Source organism: Schistocerca cancellata, chromosome 3, assembly GCF_023864275.1.
Source record: "Schistocerca cancellata isolate TAMUIC-IGC-003103 chromosome 3, iqSchCanc2.1, whole genome shotgun sequence".
Taxonomy (NCBI): Eukaryota; Metazoa; Arthropoda; class Insecta; order Orthoptera; family Acrididae; genus Schistocerca; species Schistocerca cancellata.
In genome coordinates this window covers 120,078,240-120,095,100 of record NC_064628.1, presented here as the reverse complement: position 1 = coordinate 120,095,100, position 16,861 = coordinate 120,078,240, and the positions used below count along the sequence as shown (strand labels likewise).

General features: G+C 41.1%; 1 protein-coding gene across 5 annotated transcripts in view; it reads left to right on the top strand.

The window, feature by feature from the left end:
* Positions 1-13,370, top strand: part of LOC126177135 (glycerol-3-phosphate acyltransferase 1, mitochondrial) — a 406,498-nt gene extending 393,128 nt beyond the window's left edge. For all 5 annotated transcript variants that reach the window (XM_049924403.1, XM_049924404.1, XM_049924402.1 and 2 more), the window contains one exon: positions 12,795-13,370. In XM_049924403.1, coding sequence (XP_049780360.1) covers positions 12,795-12,976 — 182 coding nt within the window. In that variant the 3' untranslated portion in view covers positions 12,977-13,370. The remainder of the gene's footprint in view (positions 1-12,794) is intronic.
* Positions 13,371-16,861: the final 3,491 nt, after the last annotated feature.

Below are 16,861 nucleotides of genomic sequence, written 5' to 3'. Positions count from 1 at the left end.
GTGATAGTGTGGTGCAGCATATCATCATTCGGAATTGAAGGGTCTTCTTCTTCTTCTTCTTCTTCTCTCTCTCTCTCTCTCTCTTTTTTTTTTTTTTTTTTTTTTTTTTTTTTTTTTTTTTTTTTTTTTTTTTTTTTTTTTTTTTTTTTTTTGAAGACAATTGCAGCAGTGCTGTTACTGTGAATACGGAACACTATGTTCACATGTTGAACCATTTCCTGCTGTGATAGCTTGATCTTCCTGTAACAACAAACACATTCTTCCAACAAGATGGGGCGACATGCCATATTTTGTAGCATTCCATTAATATGCTGCTACAGATCATCTTACCTGCTCATCTTGAAGAATGGAGATATGTCGTGGCCTCAAAGATTTCCTCACTTTTCAGCCTCTGATTTCCTCCTTTTGGGTCATTGAAATCTCAGATTTTCTCATGTTAACCACCATACACCTTCCAGAAACCGAAAGATCAAAGATCAAATTCAGGAGGAAGTTAATCAAATTAGAGTGAAAGTCCTGCAAGATGTGATATCATTTTCAAGTGATGGGCATTTTAAATTTAAAGCATTGTAAATTTATGTTGTGGGCCTTTTATGTTGCTGTGAATAATTTTTTGTAGCTGGTGGAGGTTTCCAAATTGCCAGTTTCACTGCTGCACTTGTTACTTGGTCATAATTCTTTTTTCCAGCTGCAAGAACCTATATTCTAATCCTAAAATTGTGCAATTTACTGTCTCAAAATGAAAATGGTGGACACAGTTGGGTTTCTAAGGTTGACAGTATTATTTATTTTGACAAATTTCATCAAGTAATACAATGGCTTTTGTAGGGCTTCCAGAGACCTACCTATGGAACAGTAGCCTGTCAAATCGCAGAGATTGAACAGTGCTAAACTCAGGCCCAGGTTGAGACTACTATGAGTGTAGCTCTGCGTGAGTGCACCTGAAACTAAGAGCCTAGGATCAGCACATCTGGTTCACATACTATTTGCATATGAGCAAAATTCTAAAATCCCAAGTCAGTACTGTTGTTTACCAGTCAATTTTTGTATCACGTGTAGTGCATTTGATGCATTTAAATTTAGTTGAGAGGGCTGCAGACAATGGACTTACTATACTGTGTGCATTATGTTTTGGTAGCAACAAAATATGTTTTTGAAAAGTGTAATATAATTTTATGAATAAAAAAATCTACTCAACAAGGGGCAGCAGGAGCAAACGCATATAAAAAGTAAGGAAATGAACAAGCTTTTGGAGCCAGTGGTGCCTTCTGGCAGAAGGGTTGAAGGGGAAGGAAGAGGGATGAAGGAAAAGGACTGGCAAGGCTTAGGAAATAGGGAGAGTTATGGGAAAGTCACGCAGAAGCCTGTGTCAGGGGAGACACACCACACAGGGCAAGAAGGAAAGACTGACTTTTTAGGACTGCACAGGATGAGATCTGTAAACCTGAGTGCTTAAAGGTGGAGTATAAGGAAATAAGCAAGACAGAAGTAATTGGCAAAACATTGTGAAAAAGTTAAGAAGAGCAGAAAGCTAAGTGCATTATACATGGTAGATGGCAGGGGGTGGGGGTGACACATGAGAAAATAAAAGATACAGGAAACAAGGAAATGAAAAGGGAGTGACGTAAGAAAGAGTTACTGAAAAGAAGTGCTTAGCCTGAAGAAATTAAATTAAGCCAGGTGGATGAACCAAGGACATGCTGTAACCCTAGTTCCCACCGGCGTAGTTCAAGAAACTGGTGTTGAGGGAGAAAGCAGATTCCACATGAGGTGAAATAGGCACTGAGGTTTGTCAGGCACAAGGTTGGTGTAAGTGGTGATCGGAGAGTGCATAGGGCATGTTTTTCAGAAGGGTTGGTCATGGGGTGGAAGCCATAGGGCAGGGAAATGGGAGCAGAAGGAGCATAGTGTCTGACCAGGATATTGCAGTGATTGGAGGAGTAACGAAAAGCTATTGTAGATGCGGTGTGCAAAATGTCGGACAGAATTAACCTCATTTCAAAGGATGACATTAGGGAGTCTTAGTCTTGTCAAAGTAGCTGATTAACAATTTTAAAAAATTAGCTGATTAATACACTCCTGGAAATGGAAAAAAGAACACATTGACACCGGTGTGTCAGACCCACCATGCTTGCTCCGGACACTGCGAGAGGGCTGTACAAGCAATGATCACACGCACGGCACAGCGGACACACCAGGAACCGCGGTGTTGGCCGTCGAATGGCGCTAGCTGCGCAGCATTTGTGCACCGCCGCCGTCAGTGTCAGCCAGTTTGCCGTGGCATACGGAGCTCCATCGCAGTCTTTAACACTGGTAGCATGCCGCGACAGCGTGGACGTGAACCGTATGTGCAGTTGACGGACTTTGAGCGAGGGCGTATAGTGGGCATGCGGGAGGCCAGGTGGACGTACCGCCGAATTGCTCAACACGTGGGGCGTGAGGTCTCCACAGTACATCGATGTTGTCGCCAGTGGTCGGCGGAAGGTGCACGTGCCCGTCGACCTGGGACCGGACCGCAGCGACGCACGGATGCACGCCAAGACCGTAGGATCCTACGCAGTGCCGTAGGGGACCGCACCGCCACTTCCCAGCAAATTAGGGACACTGTTGCTCCTGGGGTATCGGCGAGGACCATTCGCAACCGTCTCCATGAAGCTGGGCTACGGTCCCGCACACCGTTAGGCCGTCTTCCGCTCACGCCCAAACATCGTGCAGCCCGCCTCCAGTGGTGTCGCGACAGGCGTGAATGGAGGGACGAATGGAGAAGTGTTGTCTTCAGCGATGAGAGTCGCTTCTGCCTCGGTGCCAATGATGGTCGTATGCGTGTTTGGCGCCGTGCAGGTGAGCGCCACAATCAGGACTGCATACGACCGAGGCACACAGGGCCAACACCCGGCATCATGGTGTGGGGAGCGATCTCCTACACTGGCCGTACACCACTGGTGATCGTCGAGGGGACACTGAATAGTGCACGGTACATCCAAACCGTCATCGAACCCATCGTTCTACCATTCCTAGACCGGCAAGGGAACTTGCTGTTCCAACAGGACAATGCACGTCCGCATGTATCCCGTGCCACCCAACGTGCTCTAGAAGGTGTAAGTCAACTACCCTGGCCAGCAAGATCTCCGGATCTGTCCCCCATTGAGCATGTTTGGGACTGGATGAAGCGTCGTCTCACGCGGTCTGCACGTCCAGCACGAACGCTGGTCCAACTGAGGCGCCAGGTGGAAATGACATGGCAAGCCGTTCCACAGGACTACATCCAGCATCTCTACGATCGTCTCCATGGGAGAATAGCAGCCTGCATTGCTGCGAAAGGTGGATATACACTGTACTAGTGCCGACATTGTGCATGCTCTGTTGCCTGTGTCTATGTGCCTGTGGTTCCGTCAGTGTGATCATGTGATGTATCTGACCCCAGGAATGTGTCAATAAAGTTTCCCCTTCCTGGGACAATGAATTCACGGTGTTCTTATTTCAATTTCCAGGAGTGTACATTGAAGACCAGGATAGTACTGATTGGTCTGCATCAGAAAAAATATGTTTGCCTTGAATGCCAAGGCTGTATGGGAGTGAACATTTGATGTGGAATGGATGGTGACTGTCAAAAGATACATCTGTTGTTTGTTAGTAGGTCTAATACAAACAGAAGTGTATAGCTGACATTTGGTGAGGATGAGGCCAGCTTCAAGGAAAGCAGGTGTTGAGGGTTAAATAAATACACTCTTTGTAGTGTATTAGTCTTTGTATTTTATATCTCTGACTAGTAACATAAATGCATTGCTTCTGGGACTTAGAATTGATGGGGATGAAAGAACAAGAACGATCGCTCTTTCTGAAACAGGCTGCTATTTTGCTGAACCTCCATGATAGGTTCCAAATGATGGAGGACAAGAGAGTAATTTCATTACTAAGAAAGAAAGATATGATCCTTTATTCAAATCCTTGCAATGCAAAAAGAAGTTTTACTTCATTTCAAAGAAAATTTTCTAGTAACGTTCATTTTCGTGAAATGTATTACTCACAGGGTGTTGCTTTAAGTCTGGGAATTACAAAATGGAGAATTGTGTTTGATGCTTCATCACGAGAAAATGATTCACTGTCATTTAATGACACACTAAATTCAGGACTGAAATACTGTCAACCGTAATTTATTTCAAGATACTATCATTTATAGATTTACACATTTACCTTTTGGCTTCACATGCAGCCTATTTCTGCTATCTGCAGTATTGCATGAATTGGCTGTAAGGTTTAAATACATTAATCCTGTTGCAGTAGAACTTCTATACTAAACCTCTTTTCTGGGCGACTTTGTTGCTAGCTACGAGGATGAAAATATGGTCACATCTGTGTAATAACAGGTGACAGATCTGTTGTAACAAATAAAATGTCCAGTAGCAGAATGGGCTACAATTTCTAATATACTAAAGGGCATATGAAAAACAGAAGGGTGATCAGTTACAGAGTTAACACAGCCTTAGGCATCAACTGGGATACGGAATCAGGATCAGGCGAGTTGGTGCAGTGGTTAGCAGACTGGACTCTCACTCGGGAGGATGACGGTTCAAATCTGCGTCCAGCCATCCTGATTGTGTGATTTTCTTAAGTCACATTGCTGGGATGGTTCCCTTGGAAGGGCATGGCCAACTTCTTTCGCCATCCTTACTTAACCCACTGGGACCAATGACCTTGCTGTTTGGTCCCCTCTCCCAAGTCAACCAACCAACTGGAATCAGATTCAGTCCTCTTCGATCACCATCTCATTACCAATAAATTAGAAGATGGACTCACAACTAATGCTCGATTACTGCACACGACAGCAAAATTTTACGATCCTCTTGGCATCTTTTCACCAATATCCTTAACAGGAAAAATCCTCTTTCAGGTACATGGTGTAAAGGCATACATGGGGATGAGATCTTACCTCCAGATTTAGCCCCTGTATATATGTTTTGGACATTATGACTCACTCATCTGCAATCATTCATAGTACTTAGATGATAGGCATGCACGGTCAAAAACTGCAAATTTCACAAATTCACATTTTTTGTGATGTCTCAGAAAGGACATATGGAGCAGTGCTGTACATTCAATCGTATGATACCAAGAATACATTTGTCTGTTTAGTTGCAGAGTTTCTTCTATCAAAAGGGTAATGCTTCCACAGCTGGAATTACTAGCTGCTCTACTGAATTCACGCCTTCTGAGATATTTCTACCAGGCTGCCAGATTTATTTAACATTACAAACACAATATTGTGCAGCAATTCCTTATGGCACTTGGCTGGATATGAAGCAATCCAAATCTCTGGAATATGTTTGTTGCTAATAGAGTAATGGAAAGTGATGAAATTTTAATGCCATCACGGTAGAGACACCGCCCTACCAAAGACAATCTGTGAGATTTGCTACCACATGGAACGTTGATAGAGAAATTACAGTCTTCCATGCTGTGGTGGCTAAAGCGTCCATGGCTAACTCATAAACCTGAACCCAAAGTTGTCCTCAACAACAAATCTCTTGTGACCCATTACTAGACACACAAAAGATGTTCAAACAAGTCTTAGCTATTAACACGTGGGTGTGTCCCATTGACGCATTAAAATACAGTTCTTATTAGAAATTGTTGCAAATAATGGCATGGATTCTCCGTTTAATCCATAATGTTCTACATCCGGAAAAGATAAAGGGTTAATTCACTGCTCGTGAACTAGAGTAAGCAAAACGAAGTTGAATACAGATGGCTCAGCAGGAAAGCTTACCAGTGGAATACCACCCACTTAAAAACAAGACAGAGCTTCAAGTGAAATGAAAGATAAAACATTAAAACCTGTTTCTTCAAGATGGTCTCATACAACTTGGAGGATGACTTCATTTTCCGATTTTGAATGTACTGGAAAAAGATCCAATACTCTTACAAGGTTCTCATCCACTCACGAAGTTACTTATTTGACAGACTCATGCACTCTTACACCATTTAGGAACTGTTGTAGTATTAGCTGAATTACAGAATGAATATTGGGTTTTAAGGGGAAGACAAACAGTAAGATAGCTAAAAGTGCCCGAAGATGCAAGAGAGAACCTCCTCTAACACCTGACCTCATTAAATTCACTACACCATTTGCAGTAACAGGCTTAGATTGTGCAGGACCACCTTCTGTCAAAGTCGGCAACTTGTTACAAAAATGTTATATGTTACTATTTACATGTGCTGCTACTACTACAAGAGTTCTCCACCTCAAACTCATATCAGATGTAGCACAGATAAACTTTTGATGGCCTCCAAAGATCTACTACAAGAGGAAGACTACCAGTTACTATTTATTCAGATAACGCAAAAAATGTTTCAAGCAGCAATACAGAATTGAAAGACATCGCACATTTCTTCGAAGACGCAAGGCTTAGCCAGCACTTTGCTCACCAAGGTATCTGTGGGAAGTTTATTGTACCATGGCCAGCTTGGTGGGAAGGCTGGTGGGAATGCATGGTAAGAAATACAAAACGTTGCCTCTGGAAGAATCTGGGAAAATCACTAATAGATGTAGAAACACTCAGGACTTTATTAATAGGAATGGAAGCCACCAACAACTCATGACCAATCACACATGGGGAATCAGATGCACTGACACCAAGCTGTTTCTTAACAGGAGAATGATTAACTGTAATACCCACAGGTCCTAAACCTAGTACACTTAAGGATCTGTGAAGAGAAGCAAAGCCATGAAAAAAATTGCAAAATGATTTTATGAATAGATGGCAGAAAGAATATTTGTTAGAATTAAGAAACTTTCATGAATTTCAGCATCTGAACAAGAAACTGGTTAAATATAGAATGGGAGACATTGTGCCCTTACAAGAGGATAAGCGACCAAGACATATGTGGAAAAGAGTCCGCATTATGGAAACGAGAGCAGGGAGAGATGGAATGGTGCAGACCTTAACTCTTCAAACTCCATATGGAAGAAATGTTACTTGTCTGGTGCAACAGGTCATCCCGCTGTAGGTCAACCAGGGTGAGGAGGATGTTGAGGGTTACATAAATACTCTATTTGCAGTGTATTAATTTTTGTATTATGCATTTCTGACTAGTAACATAAATAAAGCTGTAAGAACAATATATCTTGTCCTGTCAGTTGTTATATGATACATATAAGGGGCCATTTGATTTGGAATAGAACCCTCTGAAGTTTAATTGGGAAGAATCTTAAGAAGTCAGGCTCATCATGAGTCCATATAGCAAAGAGATCATCAATTTCTCTGAACCAAACCAAGGGCTGAAGGCTAACAGATCCCAGGAAAGCCCACTCCAAGCAATCCATGAAAATGTTGGGATAGTGAGGAGCAATCCTGGTTCCCATGGCTGTCCTCCTGATCTGTTTGTATTTCTGCTTCTCAAAGATAAATTAGTTGCTCATAAGTGTAAAATTGAAGAAATTGAGCAGGAAAGATTCGGTATCAGGTGTGTGTACATGGGGAATGTTGGTATAGAGGAAGATGGCATCAAAGGTAGCGGGCAAGGTGTGTGGTGGGATTGGGCACAGGTACGAGACGATCTGTAAGCCTTGCCCTATGCACCGTCCTACCGCCGCCTATACCAGCCCTGTAACTGGCAAAACATATACTATAAAAGGGAGAGCATGCCCTGTAACATCACAGTCGTGACCTCGGTGCGTGTTTCACCACTTGTGACATCTTGATTCCCTGCTCCCCATCCAATATCAGTTTCTCATAACTGCACAGGTGGGAACTGATGTTACAACATGCTCTTGGTTCTTGCTGTTCACATTTCCTTAATTTACGTTAATTTATTTGGTCACTGCATTTCTTTTCAGTAGCTATTCCTTTCTTCACTCCCGTTTAGTTTCTCTTTTCTGACGTGTCTATCCCCCCCCCCCCCCCCCACACACACACACACACACACACACACACAACACCACCACCACCAACCACCACATCCGTGCCCACCTCAGCTGTCTACCACATACAATGCACTTAACTTTCCATTGTTATTAACTATTGCACTATGTTTTGTCAGTAATTTCTATCTTGCTTATTACCCTATCATCCACCTTTAAGCCCTCAGGTTTTCAGATCTCATCCAGTGCAGACCCCACCAACCAGAGTTTCATTCTCATTCTGTCCAACTGGTGTCCCCTAACCCAGAGCTGTGGGTAACTTTTCCGTAACTCTGTTCATCTGGTAACCTGACCAGTCCTTCCCCTAAAACCCTTCTGCCAGAAGAAGGAACCACTGGCTCTGGTAGCTTGCACATTTCCTTATCTTTTCTATGCATTTTCTCTTGTTGCCACATTTTTTATCTATACAATTATAACTATGGTAATAGGAATTTTAATGGAAAAATTGAACAAGAATTAAGAGAAGTTTCTTTAGTGGTAAACTTTGGGTGTGACACTAGAGAAAAATCTCTGTGCTTATTGTAAAGAGGAACAGTGTTTTGTCTTTAACCCATTCTTTCTGAAGACAACAAATAGAAAATGGACTTGACATGAACCAGATGGAACTAAAACAGAAACTGACTGTTCAGTGACAACATACAGGCTGTTTGGTCATCTTAAACCACTTTATAATTTCAGTTGATAGAGTAGAAAGATTCAAAGTGAAATAGAAACAAATCTAGAAAATAACAAATTCGGCACACGGGAAATCAGAAATATGAATGACAGGCATTATTTAATTATATATGTATTATAACTACATAAATGAAAAGGGCAATTATTCAACAATGGTACTGAGGAAACAGCTGTAGAAGCTGTGCATAAGATAGAACAAGGGAAGTAAGAAATAGCAAACAGAATGGCTGGCTGATCATCATGCCCACATAAGATTGTGAAGAAGTTAGACCAACGGTGGCATACAATATGATTGTGTTACAGGTGGTACTGCTTCTGATGAAAGGATGTGTGTGTGAGAATACTGGAATAGGATGTGCTGGATAGGTGCACAGGTGTAGCACCTGGTTCTTTCATAGAAATATGCTCCATGTGGCAAGGGTTTATGGGCAGCTGGTTTGTGAACATGGTTAAAAATTTAGGGACATGTGTCAATGTGGCTTGAGAAATCTGTTATGGATTATGCTTGGAGGTATGCCTTTATGTTACACCATTGGTAAGACTGCAATGTACTGGAGGTGTGCACTCCCTTCTATGTGCCATGGTCTGATAAGCATCGAGGCTTTGTCATAGAAACATTTGTTAAAAACAATGATAGTGTGGCGGCAATGCAGAGAATTTTTCGTAGGCAGTTTGGTTTGAATCGTCATGACAGGGTTCCTGATGCCAAAAACAATTAGGAGATGGATTACTAGTGTTAGACTGACAGTATGTGCATGTCCTAGAAAACCAGCTGGCCGACCTTAAAGTCTGAGGACACCTGAAAACAACATGGCAGTGAGAGCATCCATTGAACAGTCTCCATTGCACTCTGTGCAGAAATGTGCTGTTGCTCTTGGAATATCGTCCAGAACTGTAAGGTGAATTTTACACTCTGACTTTCACTAACGCCCCTACAAGTTGATGGTTGTTCAAGAGCTTAGTCCATAAGACTGGGTGAAATGTACAGATGCTTGCAATGCAGTCTTAGTCTCTGTGCAATCTGACACTATTCTGTGGTGTAGTGATGAAGCACATTTTCACCTATCTGGCTCAGTAAATACCGTATTTACTCGAATCTAAGCCGCACTTTTTTTCGGTTTTTGTAATCCAAAAAACCGGCTGCGGCTTAGAATCGAGTGCAAAGCAAGTGGAAGTTCTGAAAAATGTTGGTAGGTGCCGCCACAACTAACTTCTGCCGTCGAATATATGTAGCGCTACACAGGCAAGCTTTGTAGGCACAAAGATAGACGAGCTTTTTTTCTCCGCCCCGAGTTTCGACCACTGCATTTTCATACATTATCCAACGAAGTAAATACAAATTCCGTATTGTTCATCTTCGAATGTAGCAGAATTTCAATGTACTACGAAAATCTGACTGGCAAGACTGTTTGGGATGTTTGTCAATATGGCCAACTCTACGTTCTCAATTTTTTCCTACCTGTGAGAAGAGATGGTTGCTAATAGGAACCTGATGAAATGTGAATCATAAGAATAATAAGAATATAAACATTTTGCCACGTATTTTTCATGTTTGCTGCTATCTCATTTAAATTCTGTCTTGCCTAATAAACTACGAAACTAGAGTGAGACAACAGCAAACGCGGAAGAATATACACATCATGTCATGTTTATATTTGTATTATTCTTATGCCTAATAGTGATACAGTCAGAAATGAAGAATGGCAACTGACTAGATTTTTAAACCTAAGATGACTAATTTCTGTGCAGAATTTGATGTACTAAAGAAGCGGCCTCAAAGATTTTCAAACCAAGAAAAATTTTCACCTAACTCTCGTTCAGAACATGTTCTATCATACGCAGTCTATTATTTGGTTCTTGTTGATCATTATCATAGAAAGCAGCAGTGTAAGTAACAACAAATAGCAGTCTCTTGCCATTGTTTCGCTAATGAGGCGATTCCTCTCTCTCTCTCTCTCTCTCTCTCGTTTTTTTTTTTTTTTTTTAAGCGGCAGTAGCGCGCACAAAAGCAAGCCATGCCGCGAGCCGCAACAGGCCGTAAACATGCACTATCAGAATGCGACAAACAATGCATGACACAGTACAGTAATGCCTTTTCAGCTTAAGAGTGACGTAAACACCTATAACAAAGAAAACGGCAATTATCAGATGGAAGCAAACTAAGCAATCCATTCAAACCAGACGAAGCATGTGAAAAAGGAAGGGTACCCAAATAAATACGGACGGAGCGCCTGCCGCATAGCAATGGCTACCTGGTAAAGCTCAACTGCTATGCTTACGACTCGAACCAAACTAATGTAGCTGTATCGTCATTCATTCGACCTAAATTGTGTCTCATATTACAATGGACCAACTTTGTTTCGATTTGGAGGTGCGGCCTAAAACTTTTCTCTCCCCTTGAATTTAGAGTCTAAAATTACATTCGGGAAATTAGATTCAGGAATTTTTTTTTTCCCTTTATTTCGAGTCTCATTTTTCAGGTGCGGCTTAGATTCGAGTGCGGCTTAGATTCGAGTAAATACGGTAAGCAAAATTTTCACTGCTGGGCAAGTGAAAACCCTCGTGAACTTCACCAAAGAGCTCTGCATAGCCCCAAAATGACAGTTTGGTGTGCTATGTCCTCCATAGGCATTATGGGGCCTTACTTTTATGAATCTCGAGGTGCAACTGTTACTGTGAATTCTGGGCACTATTGTGAGATGCTGGAGAAACTTTTACCCCCCAAAATTGAAGAGTATCGTGAGGAATATGACTCAGAAGCCTTTTGGTTTCAACAGGATCGTGCCATGCCTCATATTGCCCATTGTTCATGCCAAATTCTGCGAGAATAGAGTTCCCCAGCCTCCTGATCTCCTGACAAGGGGCCGTTTCATGGCCCCCTTGCTTCCTGGTTTTAAGCCCCTGTGATTTTTTTTTCCTTTTGGGATACCTCAAAGCAGATGTTTACAAAGTTCAACCAAGGACCTTGGAAGCTCTTAAGAGGGCCGTTACAAAAGTCATTGCTGGAATAACACAAAATATGCTGAGAAAAGTTTTGAAAAACATTTTTGAATGACTCGATATGTGCATCGCTCGCCAAGGTCATCACCTGATTGATACAATTTTAAAAACCTAATGAAAATGGTATTACATTTAGTTTTCAGAAACAAAAACCTTTTTAAATTATCTTTGTTGGATATTTTTACAATTCATTCATTGAGTCCATGCTGCCCCACCTTGTAGCTATAGGTCCATAGAGATAAACATTTAATGTGGAAAATATGACAGTTCTCTTTGTGGAGATATTGTTGATGGGGGGGGTTTGATTTGGATGGAGGTTTTTATGCCATCAGAGAGGTGGTAGTCTATGTCCAAGGAGGTGGCATGCTGAGCTAAGGAGAAGCAGATGCACAGGCAGTAGAGATGGTGGGCAGGAGACTGTGGAGGAATGAGGGTACAGGATCTTGGCTTTGGTTTCAGATCATGAAGTTGTTACCAGCGAACTTAACCAGATAAGGGATTTAGGTTTCTGGAAGGGTGTCTTGAAAGGCTCACAAACAGTTTGGATGTTTTGTGGATTTGTATTTGTAGTCATAGGTTAGGATTTAGTTGATCATTCTATAAAGTGGCATGTTTAGAGTCAGCACGACATTGGGAGTCATAATAGTGCTTAATGGCAGCAAGGCCAAGGGCATGTTTGTAAATAGGGAGAAAGTATCTGTAGTGGAAAACAAGGTTCCAGATAATAATGGGGTGGTGATGGAAGAGAGGTGATGAAGGAAGTGGTTTCACTCTAGTTCTCCCCATTAATCTGTTGGCACACTTTCATTTCATCAAGAGTCACACACAGTTTCCACCAGGGTTGGTTCATCGGTACTACAGTGCTATTCCATTCATTTTGGTAAACAGGAGATCAGTCTTTGTGAAGAAAGGAAAAAATCAGTTTCGATTATTGTATACACCCTTCACTGTTTTTATTTTATTTTGACTCTTGTGGTGTTAAGTCTTTTTTTTCTTTCATCTTCTTGAGAGGGGGAATCATGACTTAAAAAGCTTTTGTGTCTACAAAGTGTTTCTTGCAAATATTTGCAAGCATTTTATTCTGATTTATTTGTTATTCCTTTTGTCCTCTCCTCTCTCCCCCTCCAAAGTGGTTTATTTTTATTTTTATTTACATACTGTTATATGTAATTGTAATGCTGGTTCCATTTTCTTTCAGAGGAAAGTTTGTCTGTTGAACCTGTGAAGAATTCGCTTAAGTTGTTTGAACATTGGGGTCTGCTGGAGTGCCATACACAAGAAAAAATCAAATTATATTATTTGAAAGAAGAATTCGATTCCGAACGTCAAGTGCAGAAAATTTTTGACAAGATTCAAAAATTCAGGATCATCAAGAGATGAACTTAGTATCACGTTTGTGCAGTGTATATAACATTACAGTGATTCAAAACTGTTCAGTTCAATTAAGGTTCTTTATTTTTCCTCGTTTGCCCATTGTCATCTAGGTTTTACTTTCCCTGATGATACGTAAAATCGAGAAATTGTTGTACATACACAACCATAGACATAATTTTTGCAGATTATCGGACATGATTTTCTGCTATAAAATCCATTATTGATTGCAGATTCTGCAGTTTTAATGGAAAAAGTCCTGTATCTGAGATATGTATTCTTAGAGAATGAAATAATGTAAAATAATTGTCCTCAGTGGCATATATTTTGTGAGAGTTCTCACAGTTGTACATACTTAGAATAATTTTAAATACAGTACAATAAAGTTTATATTTTGTTTGTAGTTGTGTGTGGTAACGGGATTAATTATCTTCACTGCTTTGTTCATTGATCAACTCATTACTGTTTCAAAAATAGTGATATTATTTTTGATAACAGGAGACTCATTATTTTTATATTTTCATCTAAACAAATGGACATATGGTGTTGACACTTTCATGCTTGCAACACATTTAAATGAACACTGAGGTGGTATTTGCAGTGGTATATTCTTACAGCCATGTATACATAAAACTTAGCTGTTCAGTGGCAGATAATAGCACCAATTTTGACAGCATAACATCAGAAATTATTTAAAACTGGGTAAACACACTGCAGTCACATTGTGATTTAATAGCTATTCTCTTAATGAAGGTTATCTTACATCTATGTCCTTCAGTGTAAAGCAGAAGAAATTATTAAAATTCATGACCATGCAGAGAACCCTGTTGTAACATGTTTGTGATTTAGACATCCATGCTGTACTTATGGACTTAGTGACTTTCAGTAGCAAAGTGATACAATTTTAGAAGTGGCACAACTGCAGTAGATAATCCATGGTTATTGAATGTGATATCCTTCAAAAATAAAAAGGTATACTGAAAATACCAGTTAGCCAGTGAATATCAGATTCATGCTAGTTCATTTTGATGTGGACTGTCATATAAGAGTTCCTAATTTTATTGACATCGGAAAACTATGTTACAAATGGGGAAAGAGGAAACAAAACAGAAAATTGGGATGTGCAACATAGTTGGCAATATTCAATATTGAGATGCACTATCGTGCAAGGTGCATTCAGAAAGTAAATTCCAATGACCGATAAAGAAAATAAGAGCTTCCTAATTATGAAATGTTTATTTGAATATTTACATAGATTCACTATTTCTCAACTTAGTCACCACCATTGTTGAGGCATTTATCAAAACAGTGCACAATCACTTGTGTGCCCATGTCATAGGTGTTGGTCACCAATGCCTGGAGCCGCAAAGTCATTCAGTCTGCACCACAGCATTGTTGTGGTAATGTTTTGCTGCCAGAAGATGGAAGAGTTGAAAGTCACTTGGGCCAAGGTTGGGGCTTTAGGATGAATGGTCAGAGATCTCCCATCCAAAATGATTCATCACATTTCATGTGGCTTTAGCTCTATGGGGTCTTACATTGTCATCCACATGCTTAATGCCTCTTGTCAGAATCCCACGTCTCTTGATCTGGATTGCATCCTCAGATGTTTCAGTGTCTCACAATACCGATCACCATTTACAGTCTCCCCTAAAGGTGAAAACTTGCACAAGAGGACACCACATTGATACCAGAAGCCAGGGGTTTTGACAGAGAATCTCTGCTTGAATTTAGCCTTCACAGTTGAACCACTATGCTGCTAGTGCATCGATTGTTGTTTTGTTTCTAGTCTGGTATGCGACAGCGACATTTCATCCCCAGTGACATTGAGATTGAAAAACTCTTGGCCTTTCTCTGCATTCCACTGTAAGAATGTCAATGCTGTGGCCAGATGTTTGGTTTTCTGTTCACTGTGCATTGCCTTAGCACCCATCTTGCATATAGTTTATGAAAAACAATCCACCAGAAGACAATTTCATGCAACAGCGAGCAAGACATCTGGGGAATTGGCGAGAGAGGTCCAAGATTGTGCAGCACCGGTTCTGCAAAATTGTTTACTGGACACTTTCTGTCAGATGTCACCAGTGATGGTCGGCCACTACACTTTTTGTCATGAATATAGTTTTGTTCTTCAGCGAATTGCTTGCACCATCTGGCCATACTGTCATTTATAATGTTGTGTCCATAAACATGACACAATTGGTGAATGATCTCTGTTGGAGATTGTTTCTGAGTGTGCAAAAAATGGATAATTGCACAAACCTCACAGTTAGCATGATAGAGTGTCACAGCAGCCATTTTATCCTCGCACTGTGCAGTAATCACTGCCACCACAAGACTGAAACTGCACTGCTTTATTCTCACATACCTATTTTCTACTCTTGTGCGTGTGCATTTTCCTATCTGACAACTCATGCCACCTCTGTATGTGATGGGAATTTACTTTCTGGACTTGTATTTCGGCTCATGGAGTGCAAAGAATATTATAATATAACTTAGCTGAGGATAAAAATACAAGACAGGAAAAGGTATTAGAAAATGCGCTTCAAAATTTGAATAAAAATTCTTATGTATGTGGCAGGGCACTTTCTGTCTATGCAAGGAAGCAAATTTTCCAACAGTGCAGACCTTTATTTCAAAGTTTCCAAAGAACACTCAATGACAGCACTCTTGATCATTATGTTTATGTAATTAATCACATTATTTATTGAGAACTGACAGGAATAACAACTGAAAGAGATTTTGGGTTGATTGTATAAACATTACCGACAAGAAATAAATTTTGATCTTTGTTGAGTAAATGAACCTAGTTAACAACTTCACACTATCCTGTTAAGTACTAAACTTAGATGAGTTAAACGTGGTTCATACTTGATCCAAATAAGCTGGAGAAACTTGGCAACAACACTATTACCACACTTCACCTGCAGTTATTAATTGTAAATTATATCTACATGGTCTTTCTTAGTGAAGGTTTTTGTCATAGCGGCCCCTTGCCAGTTAGAAGGCCCGCACAACAGACAAGCAAGGTGGGCTGCCGACCTCCCTTCTAGAGCTCATGTCAAAACATCACCAGTGAATGTGAACACCAACAAACTTTCGTAGGCTAACATGCATTGCCAGAAAGAAAAGTGTGACTTTTTTGCGTGCGAGGTTAGTTATCTTTGGTTCATGATTGAAGCCCGCTGCGTACATGCTCCTAAGGAGTATGTTGAGGTGATTCAAGTCCTGCCTCCTCCCACCAACATGAAGCAACTGCAATCTGTCCTCGGTCAAATTAACTATTAGTGGAATTTTATACCCCACGGCGCCAAGATTTCAGCACCCCTGACCGGGTTGTTGCGCATTGTTTTTGGGATGCGGCATGTGAGCAGGCTTTCATAAGTCTCAAGTTGGCTCTCTCCTGACTTCCTTCTGTGGCACCCTTCCCTGCCCCTCATCATTGCCGCCGATGCTTCAGACTAAGGCCTGAGTGTGGTCTTCTTGCAAGTGGTAAACGACATTGAGAGGCCGGTGGCTTTTGCATCCAAAAAATTGACCAGTGCTCAACCAAATATATAGTCAAAGTCAAACAGGAAGCTTTGGCACTGGTTTGCTCTAGCAAAATTGTACCTTTGGTTTCTTTGTTTCACCCGGATGCCGCAGTGCCCACCCGGACAGCGCACTGCCTCTGGCAGGTCACCGCTCAGAAACAGACACTGCAAGCTTTCGGATGCCAAATCACTGCAGGTTGGCCGAACAGCCTTCATAGCGTCCGTGATGCAGAAGTCCAGCATTTTTGGGAACATCGGCACACTCTCTTTTTCCACAATGGCTTCCTATTGCACAGTGATTTGGACGTTCTCCAGTGGTCATACCGCATGCATTGCGCTGCCATGTCATTTACCTGCTCCA